General features: G+C 34.6%; 1 protein-coding gene and 1 long non-coding RNA gene across 11 annotated transcripts; one reads left to right on the top strand and one right to left on the bottom strand.

Annotated features, from left to right (window-relative positions):
* The first annotated feature begins 1,200 nt into the window (after window positions 1-1,200).
* LOC127265218 (putative receptor-like protein kinase At3g47110) lies at window positions 1,201-7,839 on the top strand. 8 transcript variants are annotated; one of them, XM_051294929.1, is made up of 10 exons: window positions 1,201-2,346; window positions 2,470-2,760; window positions 2,909-4,900; window positions 5,007-5,499; window positions 5,663-5,785; window positions 6,168-6,341; window positions 6,564-6,634; window positions 7,130-7,235; window positions 7,341-7,609; window positions 7,705-7,839. In XM_051294929.1, exons 1-4 carry the CDS (start codon window positions 1,398-1,400, stop codon window positions 5,447-5,449), a joined length of 3,675 nt encoding a protein of 1,224 aa, XP_051150886.1. In that variant the 5' UTR covers window positions 1,201-1,397; the 3' UTR covers window positions 5,450-5,499; window positions 5,663-5,785; window positions 6,168-6,341; window positions 6,564-6,634; window positions 7,130-7,235; window positions 7,341-7,609; window positions 7,705-7,839. The 8 variants fall into 8 exon arrangements, with proteins under 8 accessions (XP_051150886.1, XP_051150884.1, XP_051150888.1 ...); XM_051294927.1 differs by having other exon boundaries at window positions 7,695-7,839; XM_051294931.1 differs by having other exon boundaries at window positions 6,205-6,341; window positions 7,341-7,839.
* A 2,406-nt stretch (window positions 7,840-10,245) lies between these two features.
* Window positions 10,246-26,046, bottom strand: LOC127265224 (uncharacterized). Of its 3 annotated transcripts, none has more exons than XR_007841922.1 (4): window positions 25,961-26,046; window positions 16,894-17,023; window positions 16,733-16,794; window positions 10,246-10,718 (listed from the first exon to the last, which is right to left on the bottom strand). It is a non-coding gene; the product is annotated as an uncharacterized LOC127265224 (long non-coding RNA). The 3 variants fall into 3 exon arrangements; XR_007841920.1 differs by lacking the exon at window positions 25,961-26,046 and adding an exon at window positions 17,137-17,222; XR_007841921.1 differs by lacking the exons at window positions 16,733-16,794; window positions 25,961-26,046 and adding exons at window positions 11,381-11,442; window positions 17,137-17,222.
* Window positions 26,047-26,467: the final 421 nt, after the last annotated feature.

Raw genomic sequence — 26,467 nt, 5'->3', positions numbered from 1 at the left:
TGCCCCAAGACCCGCTCGGCAAACCTGTTTTTTTAAAAAAATATATAATAATAAATATTTTTTTAACAATCGAATACTAAAACAAATAGCATTAAAAGCACAATTTTTTTTAAAAAACAATCAAATATTGATCCGATAAATAATATATTTTTATTATATAAATATACATATATTAGGTATAATAATTTTAAAAAATTATTTGGAGGAGACGACTAATTGAATTTTAAATTTAACATTATTTAAGTAAATAAATAATATATTTTTACTATATAAATGTACATATATATATTAGTTATAATAATTTTAAAAAATATTCGGGTTCGGGTATGGGTCCAAATTGTAACGAATTTTTAGTAAAATCTGTAACTCGTCCTGAATCCGACCGAATTAAAATTTTAAATTCATAACTCTCGAAACATATTATTCAGACTTGAACCAGCCCCATTAAAAAGGAGGTCGGGGCGGATTGGGGCTAGCCCTCCCCATTTGAGATGCCTAACTACACTTGATTTATCAAGATAGATAGAGGAGGGGAGGGCAGGGGGTGCATTAATTAATTATATACTGTAGCCTGTTGTAGACTTGTAGGTTTGAATATATTATATACTGTAGCCTGTTGTAGACTTGTAGGTTTGAATATAACAGGAAGAAAACACACAACACAAGCTAGCGGAAGAACGGCATTTCCTCTTACCTGACCTGATTGCACATTGTAATTGCGATCATAGATATAGACGCACCCGATCGAGGGAAGACGTTGATCCATCCATGTTTGATTTTGGCGCTTCATTTGTTCTTGACTCGGCCCTCCCGTCGCCTGTCAATGTTTTTCTTCTAAGCTTGTCTGTCGCCGGTGGTCCGCCATTAATATCCCCACCTAAGCTCAAAGCGGGAGGGCCCCAATCAGTCACCACTCCCTAATTGACACAAAACAAAACAAATTAAGGGGAGAGAGAGAGAGAGAGAGAGAGAGAGAGAGAGAGAGAGAGAGAGAGAGAGAGAGAGAGAGAGAGAGAGAGAGAGAGAGACTCACTGCACTCACTCGCTCGCCAGGTTTGTTTGTCTGTTTGATTGATTGGCTTTGCAATTGCAATAATTATATAGCAATTGCGGAGACGGTTAGGATGAATGAGTCATCCATCTGATTCTATATCTATATCTATATCTATACAGGAGAGGGAGGGGAGAGGAGAGGAGAGGAGAGCCAGCTGGAGAAGACGCACAGCCAAACCATCCACTTTTAACATATATATATATATATATACACAATTCTTCTTCTATTCTTTCTATAAGCAGCTAAGCCGCAGGGTGGGTTATTCATTCTGGTTCTAATGCTAGCTAGCTATCTACACTGATCAGATATCATCGCCATTACTACCATCATCATCAATTTCTAAATGGGGAAACCAACAGCCCCCTCCTGTTGCTTCTTTGCGGTTGCAGTCTTAGTCTTGTTGTTAAGCAGCAGCAGCCACTCGGTCCTCCCAATAGCCGCAGCAGCAGCAGAAGCAGCTTCAAATGATCAGGATGCACTGTTTGCCTTGAGGTCCACTATAACATCCGATCCTTTCCAAATTTTAACCAAAAACTGGTCCACCGCTACGTCAGTTTGCCGCTGGATCGGCGTCTCTTGCGGTGGCGGTGGCAGAGTCACAGCTCTTAACCTCTCTGGCTTCGGCTTTGGAGGTACTATCCCCCCGCACCTTGGCAACTTAACATTCCTCGCTTCTCTCGACATCCACGCCAACAACTTCTCCGGATCCCTGCCCGCCGAGCTGTCTTCTCTGCGCCGGTTACGGTCGTTTGATGCTGGATTCAACAACTTCACGGGGGCCATGCCGTCCTGGTTTGGAATGTTAGGAGGCCTTCACTCTATTTTATTGGACCACAATAGCTTCTCCGGCCGCATTCCGCCATTATCACTATCAGCAAGTAACTCCAGCCTGCTGCAGGTACTGAGGTTAAGTTACAACTCTCTGTGCGGAAGTATTCCGCCAGAGATAGGCAACCTTACCTCCCTACATACATTGGACCTTAAGTACAACCAAATTACAGGCCTCGTCCCACACGCCATCTTCAACCTCTCGTCTCTTGAATCAATCGATGTCACCGGGAATCTCTTGTCCGGTACTCTTCCAAATGATATTTGCAATCATCTTCCCCAACTTGGAGGTCTTTTTCTCTCTCAAAATCAACTTAGTGGCCAAATTCCATTCAATATTCACAAGTGCACCAAGCTCCATGATTTGTCCCTGTCCTATAATCATTTTGACGGCAAAATTCCAAAGTCGATCGGATGGATGACAATGATCCAAAGGTTGTATCTGGGAGTAAACGACTTTCATGGTATGTATGCATGCTATATTTAGAAATTGCTTCTGGCTGCTCTGCAAGATAGTATGTATGCATATCTTTCTTCTTCCTTAATACCATTTGGCTATTCTAATTAAGTTGATTGAGTGAGTGCAGGGGGAGTTCCACCAGACCTACGCAATCTCTCACATCTTCAGCTTCTCAGCTTCCGTGGCGCCTCCCTTACAGGGCAAATTCCATCTTTCGTCTTCAACATATCTTCTTTGGAAGTGCTAGATTTTTCTAACAACAGCCTGTCGGGACGCATTCCATATTCCCTGGTTAGTAACCTCTCCAATCTCCGGGAGTTGTACCTTCATTCGAATCAGCTGGCAGGTCACATACCCAAGCAATTTGGTAACCTCACGGCCTTACAACACCTATCTTTAGCCAATAACAACTTCACAGGTAATATTAATTTTGGTAGCTTGTATTGTGTGTGTGTGTGCGTGCCGACCGAACCTAACCTATATCAAGTGACAAATTTTATCATATACTCCATATTCAAAAGTTGGAAATCTTCTGATTTGATTGTACACATACATAATCATGGCAGGTGAATTACCAGCTGGGCTTGGAACTCTTGATCTTGTGACTATCAATGTCCACAACAATAGCTTAACCGGTACCATCCCACCTTCAATGTACAACATGTCAGCAGTGACCATGTTGGAGCTTTCATCCAATCACTTCTCAGGGCATCTTCCTTCTACGTTCGGGCTTTTGCTTCCCAGTCTACAAGAGATTTATTTGTCTGATAACAAACTAACTGGACAGATTCCGAGCACCATCAGCAATGCTTCCAGCCTTGCCATCATAGGCATGGGATCCAACTCCTTCTCTGGCACAATGCCTAACCTGGGTGGTTTGAGGTTGCTGCAACGCCTTCTAATGGGAGGAAATAATTTGACAGGAGAATCGCCAAATCAAGAATTGAGGTTTCTGTCCTCGTTAACAAACTGCCGCCTTCTATGGGAAATGGAACTTTCCCTGAATCAACTTGATGGTACTCTTCCAGCCTCAATAGGGAATTTCTCATCTACACTCGAGATTCTTAATGCATTTGGATGCAGAATAAGTGGTTCCATTCCCGCTGAGATTGGAAACTTGACAAATTTGCGTGACTTGACTTTAGATAGCAATGAGTTGACGGGGCTCATTCCCCCAACACTCGGAGACTTAAGCCAACTCGTCCGTATATATCTTGAACACAACAAGCTGGAAGGATTCATCCCCACCCAACTTTGCCAGATAGGCAACTTGGGGGACTTGTACGTGAGCGACAATGCTCTTCGTGGCCCAATTCCAGCTTGTTTGGGTGAGCTTAAATCCCTGCGAAGTTTGTACCTTGACTCCAACAGATTGGAATCATATGTTCCCTCGAGCTTGTGGAATCTGGATGACCTTCTGGGGTTGAACTTGTCCACAAACATGCTAAATGGATCTTTGTCGTCTAACATTGGAAACTTGGCAGTCCTCAGAGATTTGGACCTGTCGTGGAATCAGTTCTCAGGTGAGATCCCAACTTCTATGGAAAAAGCAGAGTCATTGGTCACCTTGTCTCTAGCGCATAACAGTCTTCATGGCTCCATTCCTAGCTCCATGGGAAACTTGAGAGGGTTAGAATCCTTGGATCTCTCCTTTAACAACCTTTCAGGATTTATCCCGACATCGCTGGAGGGACTTGTGTTCCTTCAGTACTTCAATGTGTCCTACAACAGACTAGAAGGCCATATTCCTACAGGAGGTAAATTTACCAACTTCACGCCTTCATCATTCATGAGCAACTATGGGCTATGTGGTGAAGATCGTCTACATGTACCGCCCTGCAAAGAAAACATAAAGAAAAGAACTTCAGCCTCACTGCTGAAACGAGTTGTGCTCCCTTGTGTATTAGCGATCATTATCTTGAGTGTCGTAAGTATTCTGCTAATTATGAGGATTCGAAAATCAAGCACAGAACTCCCTGCTGATGAAGTATCCTTGCTTCAATCTGGGAAAGGGATATCTTACCTCGAACTTGTGCGGGCAACCAATGACTTCAACGAGAGCAACCTACTTGGGAATGGAAGCTTTGGTTCGGTATATTTAGGAACACTTTCGAATGGTGCAGCCGTTGCAGTAAAAGTTTTCAATATAGAATCCGATAAGTCAGCCAAAAGTTTTGAGACAGAGGCGGGTGTGCTGAGTGGTATTCGCCATCGGAATTTGATCAAAATACTTGGCTGCTGCAGCAATAAAGATTTCAAGGCTTTGATTTTGGAGTATATGCCGAGGGGGAGCCTGGATAAATGGTTGTATGCCCACAACAATTTCTTAGATTTGGTGCAAAGACTAAACATAGCAATCGACGTTGCGTGTGCCTTGGAACATCTGCACCTCGGTCACACAGTCCCGATTGTTCATTGTGATCTAAAGCCTAGCAACGTCTTGCTGGATGAAGATATGACAGCTCATGTCAGTGATTTCGGTATCGCCAAACTCTTGGAGGAAGGCGAGTCAATGGCTCAAACTAGAACCTTGGCAACAATTGGATATATGGCACCAGGTGCGGTGCTGCAGTTCCTGAGTGTTTGTTTTTTTTTTTTCCTTTTGGCTTGCTGGTCTTAGCAGCATTACCAAGGCATGATTGATATTTGAAATGTCTAGTGCAGAATATGGAGCTCAAGGCGTGGTATCAACTGGATCTGATGTTTACAGTTTCGGGGTGATGCTGCTGGAGCTGTGCACCCGAAAGAGGCCTACCGATGAAGAGTTTGGAGGGGAGTTGAGCTTGGAGAGTTGGGTGCGCATCTCATTGTATGAAAACAACAAGAGCATCAATGAGATTGTGGACGCGAACCTGTATGGAGATGGAAATGGAAATGAAGAGGGAGAGGGAGAGCGGCTTGTTGTTCTTGACCGGGCGGCGAAGGAGCAATGCCTGTCATCTATCCTGCACTTGGCGATGGAGTGCGTGGCCATGTCGCCAGCTGATAGAATCCAGAGCGGTACACTTGTAGCCAAGCTGGAGCAGATTAGAGCCGCGTACATGGCAATCTCTCCTAACTCATCAGCACACAGGAACAAGCCCAGACGTCCCCAGCTAGCTAGCTAGCATTAATTAGTTAATTACTATTTAGCAAGCTGGCCGGCTTGTAGGCCGAGGTAAACTCCTACCTGTACACATTCATATTACTATAATATAATATTGATACATTATTCTAATACTTAGTTAAATATTTTATTATTTTATTCAATTTAAATATATACTGGAATGAAATGAAATGTCTATTATTTTACCCTACTACGTTTCTACTCTCTTTCTCAGAAAAAAAACCCTTCCTCCAGAACAACGTCGAAGGCAACGCAGCCAGTCATTCCTCCCTCTTCGTCGTCGCCTCCAGCTCGCTCCACCTTCACCACCGCTAACCATCTCCCTCTTCTCGTGAAGGTATTTGTTTTTATTTCGCATTTTATTGGCAGATTCGTCGTTTGCTTGAATGTCGCTTGTTGTCTTTTTCCTTAGATGCCTTGCGCCTTCGAAATTTAAGTAGATTTGAAGCAGACCATCACTTCACTTGCGTGAATTTATAACAAGGACATCCACTCTGCTTTCTCCCTAATTTTGATTCGATTGTGTCTCTCGTGAATTGAATTTGAAATGTCTAGGCGGATTATCCGAGAATCCAATAAATAATCTACAAATATTGACCACGGAGTCCTTCAACATCATTTCTGTAATTCTTAAATTCTCTTCAATCTTCACTGTTGTGATCTTCCCTAACCAACTGGATTGATTTTAGAATTGATTGTTTTGATTTTATGGAATTCAGATGTCCAACAGAGACATAATAGACTTTGAGTTCTTAGGAAACATAAGGGGAGAGGAGTGCAGAATACAGACCAATAACATGTACTGTAATGGAAGCACCAGCAGAGGCAGAGAAGAACGATACGGCCTTGGCTTCGATCCATCCGATGATTTCCACCAATACTCAATCTCATGTGTAAGCCACTCATCCTCTTCGACTATCAACTTCTGCAATTTCAATCATACATCTGTTTTGTATACGCTTGCTCTATATGCTCCACTGCAGTGTTATCGAAAGTATGGATTTGTTTATTCTGTTTTTAGCTCTTTAGTGTCATTTAACCCGATGACCCCTTTTTTATAGCTCTTTAAGTGTCATTTTACCTCAACTTGATTTCACATTGGCATATATTGACAGGAGTTTTATGCATTGAGACGAAGATGTCGTGGGTGGGAGGAAATTCATTGAACTGCTTTTGTTTCGCTGCAGTAAGTGAATTAAGCTATAAACGGTTTCATTAGTCTTCTTTCTTGTCAAGATTGCGGATGTACTTGTGCTGCAGCATTGAGACATGCATTCTTTTCTTCTCCCTTAGCTGACAATCATTTTTCTTATTGTTATAATCTTCCAAATGTTATGTGATGCTCATCTTCAGGCAATAAGTCTCTCTAGTTGATGATCCTTACAAGGTTTTTTCCTCTGGTTCAGTAGCTGAACGTATATTGTATTACTACAAAGTTGACCTTTAATTTCTGATTGGTGGTCCTCTGCATGAGAAATCGCAGCTGCTCGGTCTGATGGCAACTATAAGTATGAAATTGGCCCATGAATGATATGATCTGGCTGCTCCTTATTTTAAATTGATAGATGATTAGGTTTCAATCCATCTTCCGTTGGTTGGTTTAATGTGTTTGCAGGAGCGTATAGATTTTAATATCCAGCAAGTTTGATTACATGGTGTTTGTGTTTTGGTCTCTGAACAGGCTGTTGGCATTAAATTGCTAAACTCACTAACGAGAGATGATTTAAAAATATCTGCAGTGATAACTTCCTTGAATGGATTTTATTTCCTGCTCTGTGTTTGAGCAGGTAACTGGATCGATTCTCCTTTTATGCGTTCTTTTGGAGTTCCTTTTGATTTTGTGGTGTTATTTGCATGGATGAATAAATGTGAAATGATACATTGTTTTTTAGGTGAGGATGTTACTGAATAATACATTATCGGCAGACTTGAAGAGCAGAAAGGATCAGACAATCTTGCTGCTGCCATACCTAGGTTTATTGAAAAGAATGTGCAGATAATAATCCTTGGAACCGGTAAAAAGCAATTTGAGGATCACATTGAAATGCTTGAGGATTCTTATCCTGATAAACCAAGAGGAGTGGCAAAATTCAACATTCCGAAAAGCTCTTTTCTTGATGAAAAAATCAATTATACTCAATGGCTGCAGCACCAAGTTGAGGTATATGTCGTGTTGGCTTTAATTTCTGGGTGATAAATTGTTGCCCGAACATTTATTTTGTATTCAACTTATGTGTTTTTCGAAGGGTGCTCCAGTTTTTGTCGATGAATCTTGAAGGCAGCATAGGCTTGTGATTTAGCAGCTTTGAAGTATTGATGGGCCGATCACTCAAAATTAATTTTCCTGTAACTTCATTTTAGAGATTAATTAAATATCTATATCTGATCTAATCTTATATTATTATATTTGTAATTAAACCAGCCCTTTTACAAGAAATAACTTGAAGAAATGAAGAGCATGGGCATACAAGAATTCCTTGCCAATTTAAGAAGGCACACATAGATACATGAATTCATTTAATTTCTTCATTTTTTTTTAGTTGTCTGTGCAGTATGACATATTTGATTATGTGTTTTTAAGGAGAAGCAATGGATTTTCGAGAGGAGTTTCAATATATTGTAGAGATCGAGTAACAAGGTAAGGTACTAGATTGAATGATAAAACAAAACCATAACTTGTGTTCTGTATACCCTGCATCTTTGTTTATTTATTTATTAATTATTGTTCTTATAAAAGAAAAAATGACGAAATACTCCCTCTTTTGTTTACGGTAGTCCGCTCATCAGGCCGCGTATGCATCTAAAATGATTTAAAATAGATATTAGTGTGTATATGCATAGGAAAAAACAATAATATTAAAATCACTTACCATCGAGATTGACGGATCTTTGCGCTTCTTCTAATCTCCCCAAAAGCAGTACCTAAAAACTAAAAATACTAAAAAATATGATAATATAAAATTAAGAAACAAAATTAATGCATGCATGCAAGTCCCGGGACGTAAAAATAATCCTAACTCTATATGCAATATGATAAAATAAATGCAATGCATTAAGGTAAAAGACAAGAGTACGAAAAACTCCCTGTTTTGTCTTCGGTAGTCCGCTCTCGCCGAAAGCAGTACCTACAAACTAAAAATACTAAAAAATATGTTAGTATAAAATTAAGAAACAAAATTAATGCATACATGCAAGTCCCGGGACGTAAAAATAATCCTAACTCTATATGCAATATGATAAAATAAATGCAATGCATTAATGTAAAAGAGAATAGTACGAAAAACTCTCTGTTTTGTCTTCGGTAGTCCGCTCATCCGGCCGCTCTCCCCAAAAGCTGTACCTACAAACTAAAAACACTAAAAAATATGTTAGTATAAAATTAAGAAACAAAATTAATGCATGCATGCAAGTCCCGGGACGTAAAAATAATCCTAACTCTATATGCAATATGATAAAATAAATGCAATGCATTAATGTAAAAGAGAAGAGTACGAAAAACTCCCTGTTTTGTCTTCGGTAGTCCGCTCATCCGGCCGCTCTCCCCAAAAGCTGTACCTACAAACTAAAAACACTAACAAATATGTTAGTATAAAATTAAGAAACAAATTAATGCATGCATGCAACTCCCGAGACGTAAAAATAATCCTAACTCTATATGCAATATAATAAAATAAATGCAATGCATTAATGTAAAAGAGAGGAGTACGAAAAACTCCCTGTTTTGTCTTCGGTAGTCCGCTCATCCGGCCGCTCTCCCCAAAAGCTGTACCTACAAACTAAAAACACTAAAAAATATGTTAGTATAAAATTAAGAAACAAATTAATGCATGCATGCAAGTCCCGGGACGTAAAAATAATCCTAACTCTATATGCAATATGATAAAATAAATGCAATGCATTAATGTAAAAGAGAAGAGTACGAAAAACTCCCTGTTTTGTCTTCGGTAGTCCGCTCATCCGGCCGCTCTCCCCAAAAGCTATACCTACAAACTAAAAACACTAAAAAATATGTTAGTATAAAATTAAGAAACAAATTAATGCATGCATGCAAGTCCCGGGACGTAAAATAATCCTAACTCTATATGCAATATGATAAAATAAATGCAATGCATTAATGTAAAAGAGAGGAGTACGAAAAACTCCCTGTTTTGTCTTCGGTAGTCCGCTCATCCGGCCGCTCTCCCCAAAAGCTGTACCTACAAACTAAAAACACTAAAAAATATGTTAGTATAAAATTAAGAAACAAAAATTAATGCATGCATGCAAGTCCCGGGACGTAAAAATAATCCTAACTCTATATGCAATATGATAAAATAAATGCAATGCATTAATGTAAAAGAGAAGAGTACGAAAAACTTCCTGTTTTGTCTTCGGTAGTCCGCTCATCCGGCCGCTCTCCCCAAAAGCTGTACCTACAAACTAAAAACACTAACAAATATGTTAGTATAAAATTAAGAAACAAAATTAATGCATGCATGCAAGTCCCGGGACGTAAAAATAATCCTAACTCTATATGCAATATGAGAAAATAAATGCAAGGCATTAATGTAAAAGAGAAGAGTACGAAAAACTCCCTGTTTTGTCTTCGGTAGTCCGCTCATCCGGCCGCTCTCCCCAAAAGCTGTACCTACAAACTAAAAACACTAAAAAATATGTTAGTATAAAATTAAGAAATAAAATTAATGCATGCATGCAAGTCCCGGGACGTAAAAATAATCCTAACTCTATATGCAATATGATAAAATAAATGCAATGCATTAATGTAAAAGAGAAGAGTACGAAAAACTCTCTGTTTTGTCTTCGGTAGTCCGCTCATCCGGCCGCTCTCGCCGAAAGCAGTACCTACAAACTAAAAATACTAAAAAATATGTTAGTAAAAAATTAAGAAAGAAAATTAATGCATGCATGCAAGTCCCGGGACGTAAAAATAATCCTAACTCTATATGCAATATGAGAAAATAAATGCAATGCATTAATGTAAAAGAGAAGAGTACGAAAAACTCCCTGTTTTGTCTTCGGTAGTGCGCTCATCCGGCCGCTCTCTCCAAAAGATGTACCTACAAACTAAAAATACTAAAAAACACGTTAGTATAAAATTAAGAAACAAAATTAATGCATGCATGCAAGTCCCGGGACGTAAAAATAATCCTAACTCTATATGCGATATGATAAAATAAATGCAATGCATAAATATAAAAGAGAAAAATTCGAAAAACTCCCTGTTTTGTCTTCGGTAGTCCGCTCATCCGGCCGCTTTATCTCATATGCATCTAAAATAATTTAAAATAGATATTAGTATGTATATATATAGGCCAAAGGCAATTATATTAACATCACTTATATTTGAATCGATAGAATATAAATGTTTATTCCTTCTATTTTAAAATAGTGGAATTTGTTTGGTTTTTATTTAAAATTAAGTCTTTCTTTAAATTTTAGTTTAAATAGAATTTCGATTTAATATTTTTGAGAAAGTAATAGTCTAAATATTATTCTTACCATCCGAGTCGTATGGAACATTTTATTATTTTAGTAGACTAAAATTAATAATATTTTATCAATAGGTGAATGTCTATCTATCTATCTATCTGTCTATCGAGATTACACCAATCATTTAGGAAACAAGTAGAAACAAAAACAAAATAGTGCCCTGCTCTTTTCTTCTCTCTCTATCTCATACACGAAAAACATTCTCTAATCAAAAATAAAAATCAAATTAATTACCGTGTAGATCCACAAGAAAGAATCCAACACTGCATTTAATTATTCATTTCCAGTTTTGGCACACAAATAGTTTAGGAATCAATCAGGATTTTAGAGCTCAAACCAAACTGATGATGATCTTGACGATCAAAAATCAAGAATCAAGAATCAAGAATCAACAATCAAAATTCAAGAATCAAGAATCAAAAATCAAAATCAAATTAATTACCAAATTAGAACCACTGCTTCCGAATGCGCTGCTTCTTGGCCTCGCAAGATTTGCTGCAGTTCCTGGATGTAGAAGCTTGTTAGTTAATCTATCTGATAATCCCCAAAATCCCCAAATTAGACCTCATAAACCCTAAATTAGTTAATTAATTAAATACTTACTCGTAGAAGCAAGGCATGAGAGAACCAAGGACGGCGAGATGGTCGTTCATTTGCTTCCGGCGGTTTCTCTCCACCGCGCACTTGCTCCTCAGCACCGACCACCACCACGCAAGAAAATTAAACCAAAAGAATTGGATAAAATAAAATATTAAACCAAATATTTAAAGGAAATGTGATATGACCGTTAGTTAATATAAGGAAATATTACCAAAATTACCTTATTTATTATATTTTAAAATTATTAAATATATATTTTCAGTTATATTTTATTTTATAATTTACTACTACTATAATTCAATTCAATTTTTTTTTTTAAAAAAGACTTATTCTAACTAAGCATATTTAAATAAATAAATGTAATCAAACATTATATTAATTAATTCTCTTTGTCTATCTTATTTATTATTATACATTGGTTGGATTTTATATTTGTGCCTTAAAAATAATACATTGGTTGGATTTTATATTTGTGCCTTAAAAATAATACCTTGGTTGGATTTTATATTTGTGCCTTAAAAATAATACCTTGGTTGGATTTTATATTTGTGCCTTAAAAATAATTACATAGAATTATAGTATTAATTAATCACATAGATTAAAATTTGTAACTTACATAAGTATGAAAATTGCACTCTAACTTCACAAAATCAAGCACAAAACTCCCTGCTGATGAAGTATCCTTACTTCAGTCCTGGAAACGGATATCTTACCTCGAACTTGTGCGGGCAACCAATGACTTCAACGAGAGCAACCTACTTGGGAATGGAAGCTTTGGTTCAGTATATTTAGGAACACTTTGGGATGGTGCAGCCGTTGCAGTAAAAGTTTTCAATATAGAATCTGATAAGGCAGCCAACAGTTTTGAGACAGAGGCGGGTGTGCTGAGTGGTATTCGCCATCGGAATTTGATCAAGATACTTGGCTGCTGCAGCAATGAAGATTTCAAGGCTTTGATTTTGGAGTATATGCCGAGGGGGAGCCTGGATAAATGGAATTTGATCAAGATACTAATACTAATGAAATGATGATATTGACAGCCACAGCCAGGTCCAGGAATAAAATAAATAAATAAATATTTCCCCATGGCTACTGGTTAGTTAGTAGAGAGAAAGCCAGAGTTGGGGGAGAAGGCATGGTGTGCTGTGCTATAGCCTTTAATTTGGAGTGTATCAGCAGCTAGCATGTGTGTGTGTAAATGTGAGTTTTGAGGAGAGGAGAGGAGACAATCCAATGCAATAATATAAAGAAATACTACTACAATGTCATTTGCTTAATTAGACAGAGAAAGGTGTTGTTTTGGTAGAGCTAGGCATGAATGATTGCAAGAACCGATTTTGCCTTTGTTCCTGAATCGTGGATGCTCAAAAGTCTAACTAACTAGTAAGTTTACATCTCATCTCTTCACCTCTCTCTGTGTGTATATTGAATTTCAAGAAAGATCGAGTAGAGGGTGATGGAGGAGGGTGGGCAATTACACAAAACACTAGTGTGTTTAATTTGCTTTGAGTGGGTTTTTATTTTTATTATTGTTTAGGTGATATAAAAAAATATATTTATTTTTTTATGGAGGTTTAAATTCCTCCTCCATCAAGTTGACACGTAATAAAATACCAAAGTAACATTTTATTATTAGAAGATAGAACTATATAATTAAATGATATGTTTTATAAAAATAATAGTAAAGTAAAAGCTACAAGAAACATCATCATTATAGATACAATATATACACATGTTAGACATCAAACCAGTGTAATTGAATAATGCATTGGTTTTCATTATTGTTTATATTCAACCTCGTTTAATTTCAACAACCTCGTTTAATTAGTCATATAATATTTAAAGTAATAGAGTTTAGTAAATTAACAATAATAAATTTATTATATTATTTTATTATTTTTACGTGGATAGAGTTATTAGTATTTTTCAAGTAAGAATTAATATATATATGATTAAAAAAATAAATAAACTGTCTACGTGGTACACCGGAAAATACGTGTCTGTCGGTGTTTTCTACAAAAATGTTATAATTTTTTTTATATTATATATATAATATTTAAAATATTTAAAAACATGCTTTAAATTTATTTTAATAATGTATATTAAATTTATTATAAAAATAATAACATCATTTACATAAAAACTAATAAAATAATATTACAATTAATTTATTAAATTACACTATATTTAGAAATATAGCTATATATGTTTAAAGGAGTTTGTATTATTACAGTAATAGTAAATTTTTTTTAAATAATTTAGAGAAGGACTTCTGGAGTTAGTCTGTTTGTTTAGTAAAATAATTTGAAGGATTTTTTTTCTAAAAATGTTAATACAATAAATTATCTAAATAATATAAAAATAATAAATATATAATATATACATATATTTTGAAAAATATGATGTTGTTTTTAACCAAACAAACAAGAGTTTTAGCAATAAATAGTATGATATTTAAATTTGAAATATAAATAGTGCCAAATTATAAAATTGATGTAGTCTAAACAAAACAAAGCTAAAATATATAACATTTTAAATACAAATAAAATAATATACATATATATTTATCTAACTATATATGGAGTATTATACAATGTTATAATGACAAACAAACTAAAAACACTAAAAAATATGTTAGTATAAAATTAAGAAACAAAATTAACGCATGCATGCAAGTCCCCGGACGTAAAAATAATCCTAAATCTATATGCAATATGAAAAAATAAATGCAATGCATTAATGTAAAAGAGAAGAGTACGAAAAACTCCCTGTTTTGTCTTCGGTAGTCCGCTCATCCGGCCGCTCTCGCCGAAAGCTGTACCTACAAACTAAAAACACTAAAAAATATGTTAGTATAAAATTTAGAAACAAAATTAATGCATGCATGCAAGTCCCGGGACGTAAAAATAATCCTAACTCTATATGCAATATGATAAAATAAATGCAATGCATTAATGTAAAAGAGAGGAGTACGAAAAACTCCCTGCTTTGTCTTCGGTAGTCCGCTCATCCGGCCGCTCTCCCCAAAAGCTGTACCTACAAACTAAAAACACTAAAAAATATGTTAGTATAAAATTAATAAACAAAATTAATGCATGCATGCAAGTCCCGGGACGTAAAAATAATTCTAACTCTATATGCAATATGATAAAATAAATGCAATGTATTTAATGTAAAAGAGAAGAGTACGAAAAACTTCCTGTTTTGTCTTCGGTAGTCCGCTCATCCGGTCGTTCTCCCCAAAAGCTGTACCTACAAACTAAAAACACTAATAAATATGTTAGTATAAAATTAAGAAACAAAATTAATGCATGCATGCAAGTCCCGGGACGTAAAAATAATCCTAACTCTATATGCAATATGATAAAATAAATGCAATGCATTAATGTAAAAGAGAAGAGTACGAAAAACTCCCTGTTTTGTCTTCGGTAGTCCGCTCATCCGGCCGCTCTCTCCAAAAGCTGTACCTACAAACTAAAAACACTAAAAGTATGTTAGTATAAAATTAAGAAACAAATTAATGCATGCATGCAAGTCCCGGGACGTAAAAATAATCCTAACTCTATATGCAATATGATAAAATAAATGCAATGCATTAATGTAAAAGAGAGAGTACGAAAAACTCCCTGTTTTGTCTTCGGTAGTCCGCTCATCCGGCCGCTCTCCCCAAAAGCTGTACCTACAAACTAAAAACACTAAAAATATGTTAGTATAAAATTAAGAAACAAAATTAATGCATGCATGCAAGTCCCGGGACGTAAAAATAATCCTAACTCTATATGCAATATGATAAAATAAATGCAATGCATTAATGTAAAAGAGAAGAGTACGAAAAACTCCCTGTTTTGTCTTCGGTAGTCCGCTCATCCGGCCGCTCTCCCCAAAAGCTGTACCTACAAACTAAAAACACTAATAAATATGTTAGTATAAAATTAAGGAACAAAATTAATGCATGCATGCAAGTCCCGGGACGTAAAAATAATCCTAACTCTATATGCAATATGATAAAATAAATGCAATGCATTAATGTAAAAGAGAAGAGTACGAAAAACTCCCTGTTTTGTCTTCGGTAGTCCGCTCATCCGGCCGTTCTCCCCAAAAGCTGTACCTACAAACTAAAAACACTAACAAATATGTTAGTATAAAATTAAGAAACAAAATTAATGCATGCATGCAAGTCCCGGGACGTAAAAATAATCCTAACTCTATATGCAATATGATAAAATAAATGCAATGCATTAATGTAAAATAGAAGAGTACGAAAAACTCCCTGTTTTGTCTTCGGTAGTGCGCTCATCCGGCCGCTCTCTCCAAAAGCTGTACCTACAAACTAAAAATACTAAAAAACATGTTAGTATAAAATTAAGAAACAAAATTAATGCATGCACGCAAGTCCCGGGACGTAAAAATAATCCTAACTCTATATGCAATATGATAAAATAAATGCAATGCATTAATGTAAAATAGAAGAGTACGAAAAACTCCCTGTTTTGTCTTCGGTAGTGCGCTCATCCGGCCGCTCTATCTCGTATGCATCTAAAATAATTTACAATAGATATTAGTATGTATATATATAGGCCAAAGGCAATTATATTAACATCACTTATATTTGAATCGATAGAATATAAAGGTTTATTCCTTCTATTTTAAAATAGTGGAATTTGTTTGGTTTTTATTTAAAATTAAGTCTTTCTTTAAATTTTGGTTTAAATAGAATTTCGATTTAATATTTTTGAGAAAGTAATAGTCTAAATATTATTCTTACCATCCGAGTCGTATGGAACATTTTATTATTTTAGTAGACTAAAATTAATAATATTTTATCAATAGGTGAATGTCTATCTCTCTATCTGTCTATCGAGATTACACCAATCATTTAGGAAACAAGTAGAAACAAAAACAAAATAGTGCCCTGCTCTTTTCTTCTCTCTCTATCTCATACACGAAAAACATTCTCTAATCAAAAATAAAAATCAAATTAATTACCGTGTAGATCCACAAGAAAGAATCCAACACTGCATTTAATTATTCATTTCCAGTTTTGGCACACAAATAGTTTAGGAATCAATCAGGATTTTAGAGCTCAAACCAAACTGATGATGATCTTGACGATCAAAAATCAAGAATCAAGAATCAAGAATCAACAATCAAAATTCAAGAATCAAGAATCAAAAATCAAAATCAAATTAATTACCAAATTAGAACCACTGCTTCCGAATGCGCTGCTTCTTGGCCTCGCAAGATTTGCTGCAGTTCCTGGATGTAGAAGCTTGTTAGTTAATCTATCTGATAATCCCCAAAATCCCCAAATTAGACCTCATAAACCCTAAATTAGTTAATTAATTAAATACTTACTCGTAGAAGCAAGGCATGAGAGAACCAAGGACGGCGAGATGGTCGTTCATTTGCTTCCGGCGGTTTCTCTCCACCGCGCACTTGCTCCCAAGCACCGACCGCCGCCGATTATGGACGCCTGCTCGCCGCCCTAATATATATATATATATATATACATCCATCATCTTGTTAGTTAATCACCATCTGATAATCCCCCAATTAAACCTCGTAAACCCTAAATTAGTTAATTAATTAAATACTTACTCGTAGAAGCAAGGCATGAGAGAACCAAGGACGGCGAGATGGTCGTTCATTTGCTTCCGGCGGTTTCTCTCCACCGCGCACTTGCTCCTCAGCACCGACCACCACCACGCAAGAAAATTAAACCAAAAGAATTGGATAAAATAAAATATTAAACCAAATATTTAAAGGAAATGTGATATGACCGTTAGTTAATATAAGAAAATATTACCAAAATTACCTTATTTATTATATTTTAAAATTATTAAATATATATTTTCAGTTATATTTTATTTTATAATTTACTACTACTATAATTCAATTCAATTTTTTTTTTAAAAAAGACTTATTCTAACTAAGCATATTTAAATAAATAAATGTAATCAAACATTATATTAATTAATTCTCTTTGTCTATCTTATTTATTATTATACATTGGTTGGATTTTATATTTGTGCCTTAAAAATAATACATTGGTTGGATTTTATATTTGTGCCTTAAAAATAATACCTTGGTTGGATTTTATATTTGTGCCTTAAAAATAATACCTTGGTTGGATTTTATATTTGTGCCTTAAAAATAATTACATAGAATTATAGTATTAATTAATCACATAGATTAAAATTTGTAACTTACATAAGTATGAAAATTGCACTCTAACTTCACAAAATCAAGCACAAAACTCCCTGCTGATGAAGTATCCTTACTTCAGTCCTGGAAACGGATATCTTACCTCGAACTTGTGCGGGCAACCAATGACTTCAACGAGAGCAACCTACTTGGGAATGGAAGCTTTGGTTCAGTATATTTAGGAACACTTTGGGATGGTGCAGCCGTTGCAGTAAAAGTTTTCAATATAGAATCTGATAAGGCAGCCAACAGTTTTGAGACAGAGGCGGGTGTGCTGAGTGGTATTCGCCATCGGAATTTGATCAAGATACTTGGCTGCTGCAGCAATGAAGATTTCAAGGCTTTGATTTTGGAGTATATGCCGAGGGGGAGCCTGGATAAATGGAATTTGATCAAGATACTAATACTAATGAAATGATGATATTGACAGCCACAGCCAGGTCCAGGAATAAAATAAATAAATAAATATTTCCCCATGGCTACTGGTTAGTTAGTAGAGAGAAAGCCAGAGTTGGGGGAGAAGGCATGGTGTGCTGTGCTATAGCCTTTAATTTGGAGTGTATCAGCAGCTAGCATGTGTGTGTGTAAATGTGAGTTTTGAGGAGAGGAGAGGAGACAATCCAATGCAATAATATAAAGAAATACTACTACAATGTCATTTGCTTAATTAGACAGAGAAAGGTGTTGTTTTGGTAGAGCTAGGCATGAATGATTGCAAGAACCGATTTTGCCTTTGTTCCTGAATCGTGGATGCTCAAAAGTCTAACTAACTAGTAAGTTTACATCTCATCTCTTCACCTCTCTCTGTGTGTATATTGAATTTCAAGAAAGATCGAGTAGAGGGTGATGGAGGAGGGTGGGCAATTACACAAAACACTAGTGTGTTTAATTTGCTTTGAGTGGGTTTTTATTTTTATTATTGTTTAGGTGATATAAAAAAATATATTTATTTTTTTATGGAGGTTTAAATTCCTCCTCCATCAAGTTGACACGTAATAAAATACCAAAGTAACATTTTATTATTAGAAGATAGAACTATATAATTAAATGATATGTTTTATAAAAATAATAGTAAAGTAAAAGCTACAAGAAACATCATCATTATAGATACAATATATACACATGTTAGACATCAAACCAGTGTAATTGAATAATGCATTGGTTTTCATTATTGTTTATATTCAACCTCGTTTAATTTCAACAACCTCGTTTAATTAGTCATATAATATTTAAAGTAATAGAGTTTAGTAAATTAACAATAATAAATTTATTATATTATTTTATTATTTTTACGTGGATAGAGTTATTAGTATTTTTCAAGTAAGAATTAATATATATATATATGATTAAAAAAATAAATAAACTGTCTACGTGGTACACCGGAAAACACGTGTCTGTCAGTGTTTTCTACAAAAATGTTATAATTTTTTTTATATATATATATAATATTTAAAATATTTAAAAACATGCTTTAAATTTATTTTAATAATGTATATTAAATTTATTATAAAAATAATAACATCATTTACATAAAAACTAATAAAATAATATTACAATTAATTTATTAAATTACACTATATTTAGAAATATAGCTATATATGTTTAAAGGAGTTTGTATTATTACAGTAATAGTAATTTTTTTTTAAATAATTTAGAGAAAGACTTTTGGAGTTAGTCTGTTTGTTTAGTAAAATAATTTGAAGGATTTTTTTTCTAAAAATGTTAATACAATAAATTATGTAAATAATATAAAAATAATAAATATATAATATATACATATATTTTGAAAAATATGATGTTGTTTTTAACCAAACAAACAAGAGTTTTAGCAATAAATAGTATGATATTTAAATTTGAAATATAAATAGTGCCAAATTATAAAATTGATGTAACCTAAACAAAACAAAGCCAAAATATATAACATTTTAAATACAAATAAAATAATATACATATATATTTATCTAACTATATATGGAGTATTAAACAATGTTATAATGACCCACAAACTAAAAACACTAAAAAATATGTTAGTATAAAATTAAGAAACAAAATTAACGCATGCATGCAAGTCCCCGGACATAAAAATAATCCTAAATCTATATGCAATATGAAAAAATAAATGCAATGCATTAATGTAAAAGAGAAGAGTACGAAAAACTCCCTGTTTTGTCTTCGGTAGTCCGCTCATCCGGCCGCTCTCGCCGAAAGCTGTACGTACAAACTAAAAACACTAAAAAATATGTTAGTATAAAATTAAGAAACAAAATTAATGCATGCATGCAAGTCCCGGGACGTAAAAATAATCCTAACTCTATATGCAATATGATAAAATAAATGCAATGCATTAATGTAAAAGAGAAGAGTACGAAAAACTCCCTGTTTTGTCTTCGGTAGTCCGCTCATCCGGCCGCTCTCGCCGAAAGCTGTACCTACAAACTAAAAATACTAAAAAATATGTTAGTATAAAATTAAGAAACAAAATTAATGCATACATGCAAGTCCCGGGACGTAAAAATAATCCTAACTCTATATGCAATATGAGAAAATAAATGCAATGCATTAATGTAAAAGAGAGGAGTACGAAAAACTCCCTGTTTTGTCTTCGGTAGTCCGCTCATCCGGCCGCTCTCCCCAAAAGCTGTACCTACAAACTAAAAACACTAAAAAATATGTTAGTATAAAATTAAGAAACAAAATTAATGCATGCATGCAAGTCCCGGGACGTAAAAATAATCATAACTCTATATGCAATATGATAAAATAAATGCAAAGCATTAATGTAAAAGAGAAGGGTACGAAAAACTCCCTGTTTTGTCTTCGGTAGTCCGCTCATCCGGCCGCTCTCCCCAAAAGCTGTACCTACAAACTAAAAACACTAATAAATATGTTAGTACAAAATTAAGAAACAAAATTAATGCATGCATGCAAGTCCCGGGACGTAAAAATAATCCTAACTTTATATGCAATATGATAAAATAAATGCAATGCATTAATGTAAAAGAGAAGAGTACGAAAAACTCCATGTTTTGTCTTCGGTAGTCCGCTCATCCGGCCGCTCTCTCCAAAAGCTGTACCTACAAACTAAAAACACTAAGAAATATGTTAGTATAAAATTAAGAAACAAAATTAATGCATGCATGCAAGTCCCGGGACGTAAAAATAATCCTAACTCTATATGCAATATGAGAAAATAAATGCAATGCATTAATGTAAAAGAGAAGAGTACGAAAAACACCCTGTTTTGTCTTCGGTAGTCCGCTCATCCGGCCGCTCTCCCCAAAAGCTGTACCTACAAACTAAAAACACTAATAAATATGTTAGTATAAAATTAAGAAACAAAATTAATGCATGCATGCAAGTCCCGGGACGTAAAAATAATCCTAACTCTATATGCAATATGATAAAATAAATGCAATGCATTAATGTAAAAGAGAAGAGTACGAAAAACTCTCTGTTTTGTCTTCGGTAGTCCGCTCATCCGGCCGCTCTATCCAAAAGCTGTACCTACAAACTAAAAACACTAAAAAATATGTTAGTATAAAATTAAGAAACAAAATTAATGCATGCATGCAAGTCCCGGGACGTAAAAATAATCCTAACTCTATATGCAATATGAGAAAATAAATGCAATGCATTAATGTAAAAGAGAAGAGTACGAAAAACTCCCTGTTTTGTCTTCGGTAGTCCGCTCATCCGGCCGCTCTCCCCAAAAGCTGTACCTACAAACTAAAAACACTAAAAAATATGTTAGTATAAAATTAAGAAACAAAATTAATGCATGCATGCAAGTCCCGGGACGTAAAAATAATCATAACTCTATATGCAATATGATAAAATAAATGCAAAGCATTAATGTAAAAGAGAAGAGTACGAAAAACTCCCTGTTTTGTCTTCGGTAGTCCGCTCATCCGGCCGCTCTCCCCAAAAGCTGTACCTACAAACTAAAAACACTAATAAATATGTTAGTATAAAATTAAGAAACAAAATTAATGCATGCATGCAAGTCCCGGGACGTAAAAATAATCCTAACTCTATATGCAATATGATAAAATAAATGCAATGCATTAATGTAAAAGAGAAGAGTACGAAAAACTCTCTGTTTTGTCTTCGGTAGTCCGCTCATCCGGCCGCTCTATCCAAAAGCTGTACCTACAAACTAAAAACACTAAAAAATATGTTAGTATAAAATTAAGAAACAAAATTAATGCATGCATGCAAGTCCCGGGACGTAAAAATAATCCTAACTCTATATGCAATATGAGAAAATAAATGCAATGCATTAATGTAAAAGAGAAGAGTACGAAAAACTCCCTGTTTTGTCTTCGGTAGTCCGCTCATCCGGCCGCTCTCCCCAAAAGCTGTACCTACAAACTAAAAACACTAAAAAATATGTTAGTATAAAATTAAGAAACAAATTAATGCATGCATGCAAGTCCCGGGACGTAAAAATAATCCTAACTCTATATGCAATATGATAAAATAAATGCAATGCATTAATGTAAAAGAGAAGAGTACGAAAAACACCCTGTTTTGTCTTCGGTAGTCCGCTCATCTGGCCGCTCTCCCCGAAAGCTGTACCTACAAACTAAAAACACTAAAAAATATGTTAGTATAAAATTAAGAAACAAAATTAATGCATGCATGCAAGTCCCGGGACGTAAAAATAATCATAACTCTATATGCAATATGATAAAATAAATGCAATGCATTAATGTAAAAGAGAAGAGTACGAAAAACTCCCTGTTTTGTCTTCGGTAGTCCGCTCATCCGGCCGCTCTCTCCAAAAGCTGTACCTACAAACTAAAAACACTAAAAAATATGTTAGTCTAAAATTAAGAAACAAAATTAATGCATGCATGCAAGTCCCGGGACGTAAAAATAATCCTAACTTTATATGCAATATGAGAAAATAAATGCAATGCATTAATGTAAAAGAGAAGAGTACGAAAAACACCCTGTTTTGTCTTCGGTAGTCCGCTCATCTGGCCGCTCTCCCCGAAAGCTGTACCTACAAACTAAAAATACTAAAAAATATGTTAGTATAAAATTAAGAAACAAAATTAATGCATGCATGCAAGTCCCGGGACGTAAAAATAATCATAACTCTATATGCAATATGATAAAATAAATGCAAAGCATTAATGTAAAAGAGAAGAGTACGAAAAACTCCCTGTTTTGTCTTCGGTAGTCCGCTCATCCGGCCGCTCTCCCCAAAAGCTGTACCTACAAACTAAAAACACTAATAAATATGTTAGTATAAAATTAAGAAACAAAATTAATGCATGCATGCAAGTCCCGGGACGTAAAAATAATCCTAACTCTATATGCAATATGATAAAATAAATGCAATGCATTAATGTAAAAGAGAAGAGTACGAAAAACTCTCTGTTTTGTCTTCGGTAGTCCGCTCATCCGGCCGCTCTATCCAAAAGCTGTACCTACAAACTAAAAACACTAAAAAATATGTTAGTATAAAATTAAGAAACAAAATTAATGCATGCATGCAAGTCCCGGGACGTAAAAATAATCCTAACTCTATATGCAATATGAGAAAATAAATGCAATGCATTAATGTAAAAGAGAAGAGTACGAAAAACTCCCTGTTTTGTCTTCGGTAGTCCGCTCATCCGGCCGCTCTCCCCAAAAGCTGTACCTACAAACTAAAAACACTAAAAAATATGTTAGTATAAAATTAAGAAACAAATTAATGCATGCATGCAAGTCCTGGGACGTAAAAATAATCCTAACACTATATGCAATATGATAAAATAAATGCAATGCATTAATGTAAAAGAGAGAGTACGAAAAACTCCCTGTTTTGTCTTCGGTAGTCCGCTCATCCGGCCGCTCTCTCCAAAAGTTGTACCTACAAACTAAAAACACTAAAAAATATGTTAGTATAAAATTAAGAAACAAAATTAATGCATGCATGCAAGTCCCGGGACGTAAAAATAATCCTAACTCTATATGCAATATGAGAAAATAAATGCAATGCATTAATGTAAAAGAGAAGAGTACGAAAAACTCCCTGTTTTGTCTTCGGTAGTCCGCTCATCCGGCCGCTCTCCCCAAAAGCTGTACCTACAAACTAAAAACACTAAAAAATATGTTAGTATATAATTAAGAAACAAAATTAATGCATGCATGCAAGTCCCGAGACGTAAAAATAATCCTAACTCTATATGCAATATGATAAAATAAATGCAATGCATTAATGTAAAAGAGAAGAGTACGAAAAACTCCCTGTTGTGTCTTCGGTAGTCCGCTCATCCGGCCGCTCTCCCCAAAAGCTGTACCTACAAACTAAAAACACTAACAAATATGTTAGTATAAAATTAAGAAACTAAATTAATGCATGCATGCAAGTCCCGGGACGTAAAAATAATCCTAACTCTATATGCAATATGATAAAATAAATGCAATGCATTAATGTAAAAGAGAGGAGTACGAAAAACTCCCTGTTTTGTCTTCGGTAGTCCGCTCATCCGGCCGCTCTCTCCAAAAGCTGTACCTACAAACTAAAAACACTAAAAAATATGTTAGTATAAAATTAAGAAACAAAATTAATGCATGCATGCAAGTCCCGGGACGTAAAAATAATCCTAACTCTATATGCAATATGATAAAATAAATGCAATGCATTAATGTAAAAGAGAAGAGTACGAAAAACTCCCTGTTGTGTTTTCGGTAGTCCGCTCATCCGGCCGCTCTCCCCAAAAGCTGGACCTACAAACTAAAAACACTAAAAAATATGTTAGTATAAAATTAAGAAACAAAATTAATGCATGCATGCAAGTCCCGGGACGTAAAAATAATCCTAACTCTATATGCAATATGATAAAATAAATGCAATGCATTAATGTAAAAGAGAAGAGTACGAAAAACTCCCTGTTTTGTCTTCGGTAGTGCGCTCATCCGGCCGCTCTCTCCAAAAGCTGTACCTACAAACTAAAAATACTAAAAAACATGTTAGTATAAAATTAAGAAACAAAATTAATGCATGCATGCAAGTCCCGGGACGTAAAAATAATCCTAACTCTATATGCAATATGATAAAATAAATGCAATGGATTAATGTAAAATAGAAGAGTACGAAAAACTCCCTGTTTTGTCTTCGGTAGTGCGCTCATCCGGCCGCTCTATCTCGTATGCATCTAAAATAATTTACAATAGATATTAGTATGTATATATATAGGCCAAAGGCAATTATATTAACATCACTTATATTTGAATCGATAGAATATAAAGGTTTATTCCTTCTATTTTAAAATAGTGGAATTTGTTTGGTTTTTATTTAAAATTAAGTCTTTCTTTAAATTTTGGTTTAAATAGAATTTCGATTTAATATTTTTGAGAAAGTAATAGTCTAAATATTATTCTTACCATCCGAGTCGTATGGAACATTTTATTATTTTAGTAGACTAAAATTAATAATATTTTATCAATAGGTGAATGTCTATCTATCTATCTGTCTATCGAGATTACACCAATCATTTAGGAAACAAGTAGAAACAAAAACAAAATAGTGCCCTGCTCTTTTCTTCTCTCTCTATCTCATACACGAAAAACATTCTCTAATCAAAAATAAAAATCAAATTAATTACCGTGTAGATCCACAAGAAAGAATCCAACACTGCATTTAATTATTCATTTCCAGTTTTGGCACACAAATAGTTTAGGAATCAATCAGGATTTAGAGCTCAAACCAAACTGATGATGATCTTGACGATCAAAATCAAGAATCAAGAATCAAGAATCAACAATCAAAATTCAAGAATCAAGAATCAAAAATCAAAATCAAATTAATTACCAAATTAGAACCACTGCTTCCGAATGCGCTGCTTCTTGGCCTCGCAAGATTTGCTGCAGTTCCTGGATGTAGAAGCTTGTTAGTTAATCTATCTGATAATCCCCAAAATCCCCAAATTAGACCTCATAAACCCTAAATTAGTTAATTAATTAAATACTTACTCGTAGAAGCAAGGCATGAGAGAACCAAGGACGGCGAGATGGTCGTTCATTTGCTTCCGGCGGTTTCTCTCCACCGCGCACTTGCTCCCAAGCACCGACCGCCGCCGATTATGGACGCCTGCTCTCGCCGCCCTAATATATATATATATATATATATACATCCATCATCTTGTTAGTTAATCACCATCTGATAATCCCCCAATTAAACCTCGTAAACCCTAAATTAGTTAATTAATTAAATACTTACTCGTAGAAGCAAGGCATGAGAGAACCAAGGACGGCGAGATGGTCGTTCATTTGCTTCCGGCGGTTTCTCTCCACCGCGCACTTGCTCCTCAGCACCGACCACCACCACGCAAGAAAATTAAACCAAAAGAATTGGATAAAATAAAATATTAAACCAAATATTTAAAGGAAATGTGATATGACCGTTAGTTAATATAAGGAAATATTACCAAAATTACCTTATTTATTATATTTTAAAATTATTAAATATATATTTTCAGTTATATTTTATTTTATAATTTACTACTACTATAATTCAATTCAATTTTTTTTTTAAAAAAGACTTATTCTAACTAAGCATATTTAAATAAATAAATGTAATCAAACATTATATTAATTAATTCTCTTTGTCTATCTTATTTATTATTATATATTGGTTGGATTTTATATTTGTGCCTTAAAAATAATACATTGGTTGGATTTTATATTTGTGCCTTAAAAATAATACCTTGGTTGGATTTTATATTTG

Source organism: Andrographis paniculata, unplaced genomic scaffold (genome assembly GCF_009805555.1).
Source record: "Andrographis paniculata isolate CXL003 unplaced genomic scaffold, ASM980555v1 Contig72END, whole genome shotgun sequence".
Taxonomy (NCBI): Eukaryota; Viridiplantae; Streptophyta; class Magnoliopsida; order Lamiales; family Acanthaceae; genus Andrographis; species Andrographis paniculata.
This window is presented reverse-complemented; position numbering and strand designations above follow the sequence as displayed.

Bases quoted from the DNA above. Each gene is read 5' to 3' on its own strand.
- LOC127265218 (XM_051294931.1), top strand. From the start codon at position 1,398: ATGGGGAAACCAACAGCCCCCTCCTGTTGCTTCTTTGCGGTTGCAGTC. The intron at 2,347-2,469 runs GTATGTATGCAT...GAGTGAGTGCAG, and splicing joins GGGAGTAAACGACTTTCATG to GGGGAGTTCCACCAGACCTA. The intron at 4,901-5,006 runs GTGCGGTGCTGC...TGTCTAGTGCAG, and splicing joins AATTGGATATATGGCACCAG to AATATGGAGCTCAAGGCGTG.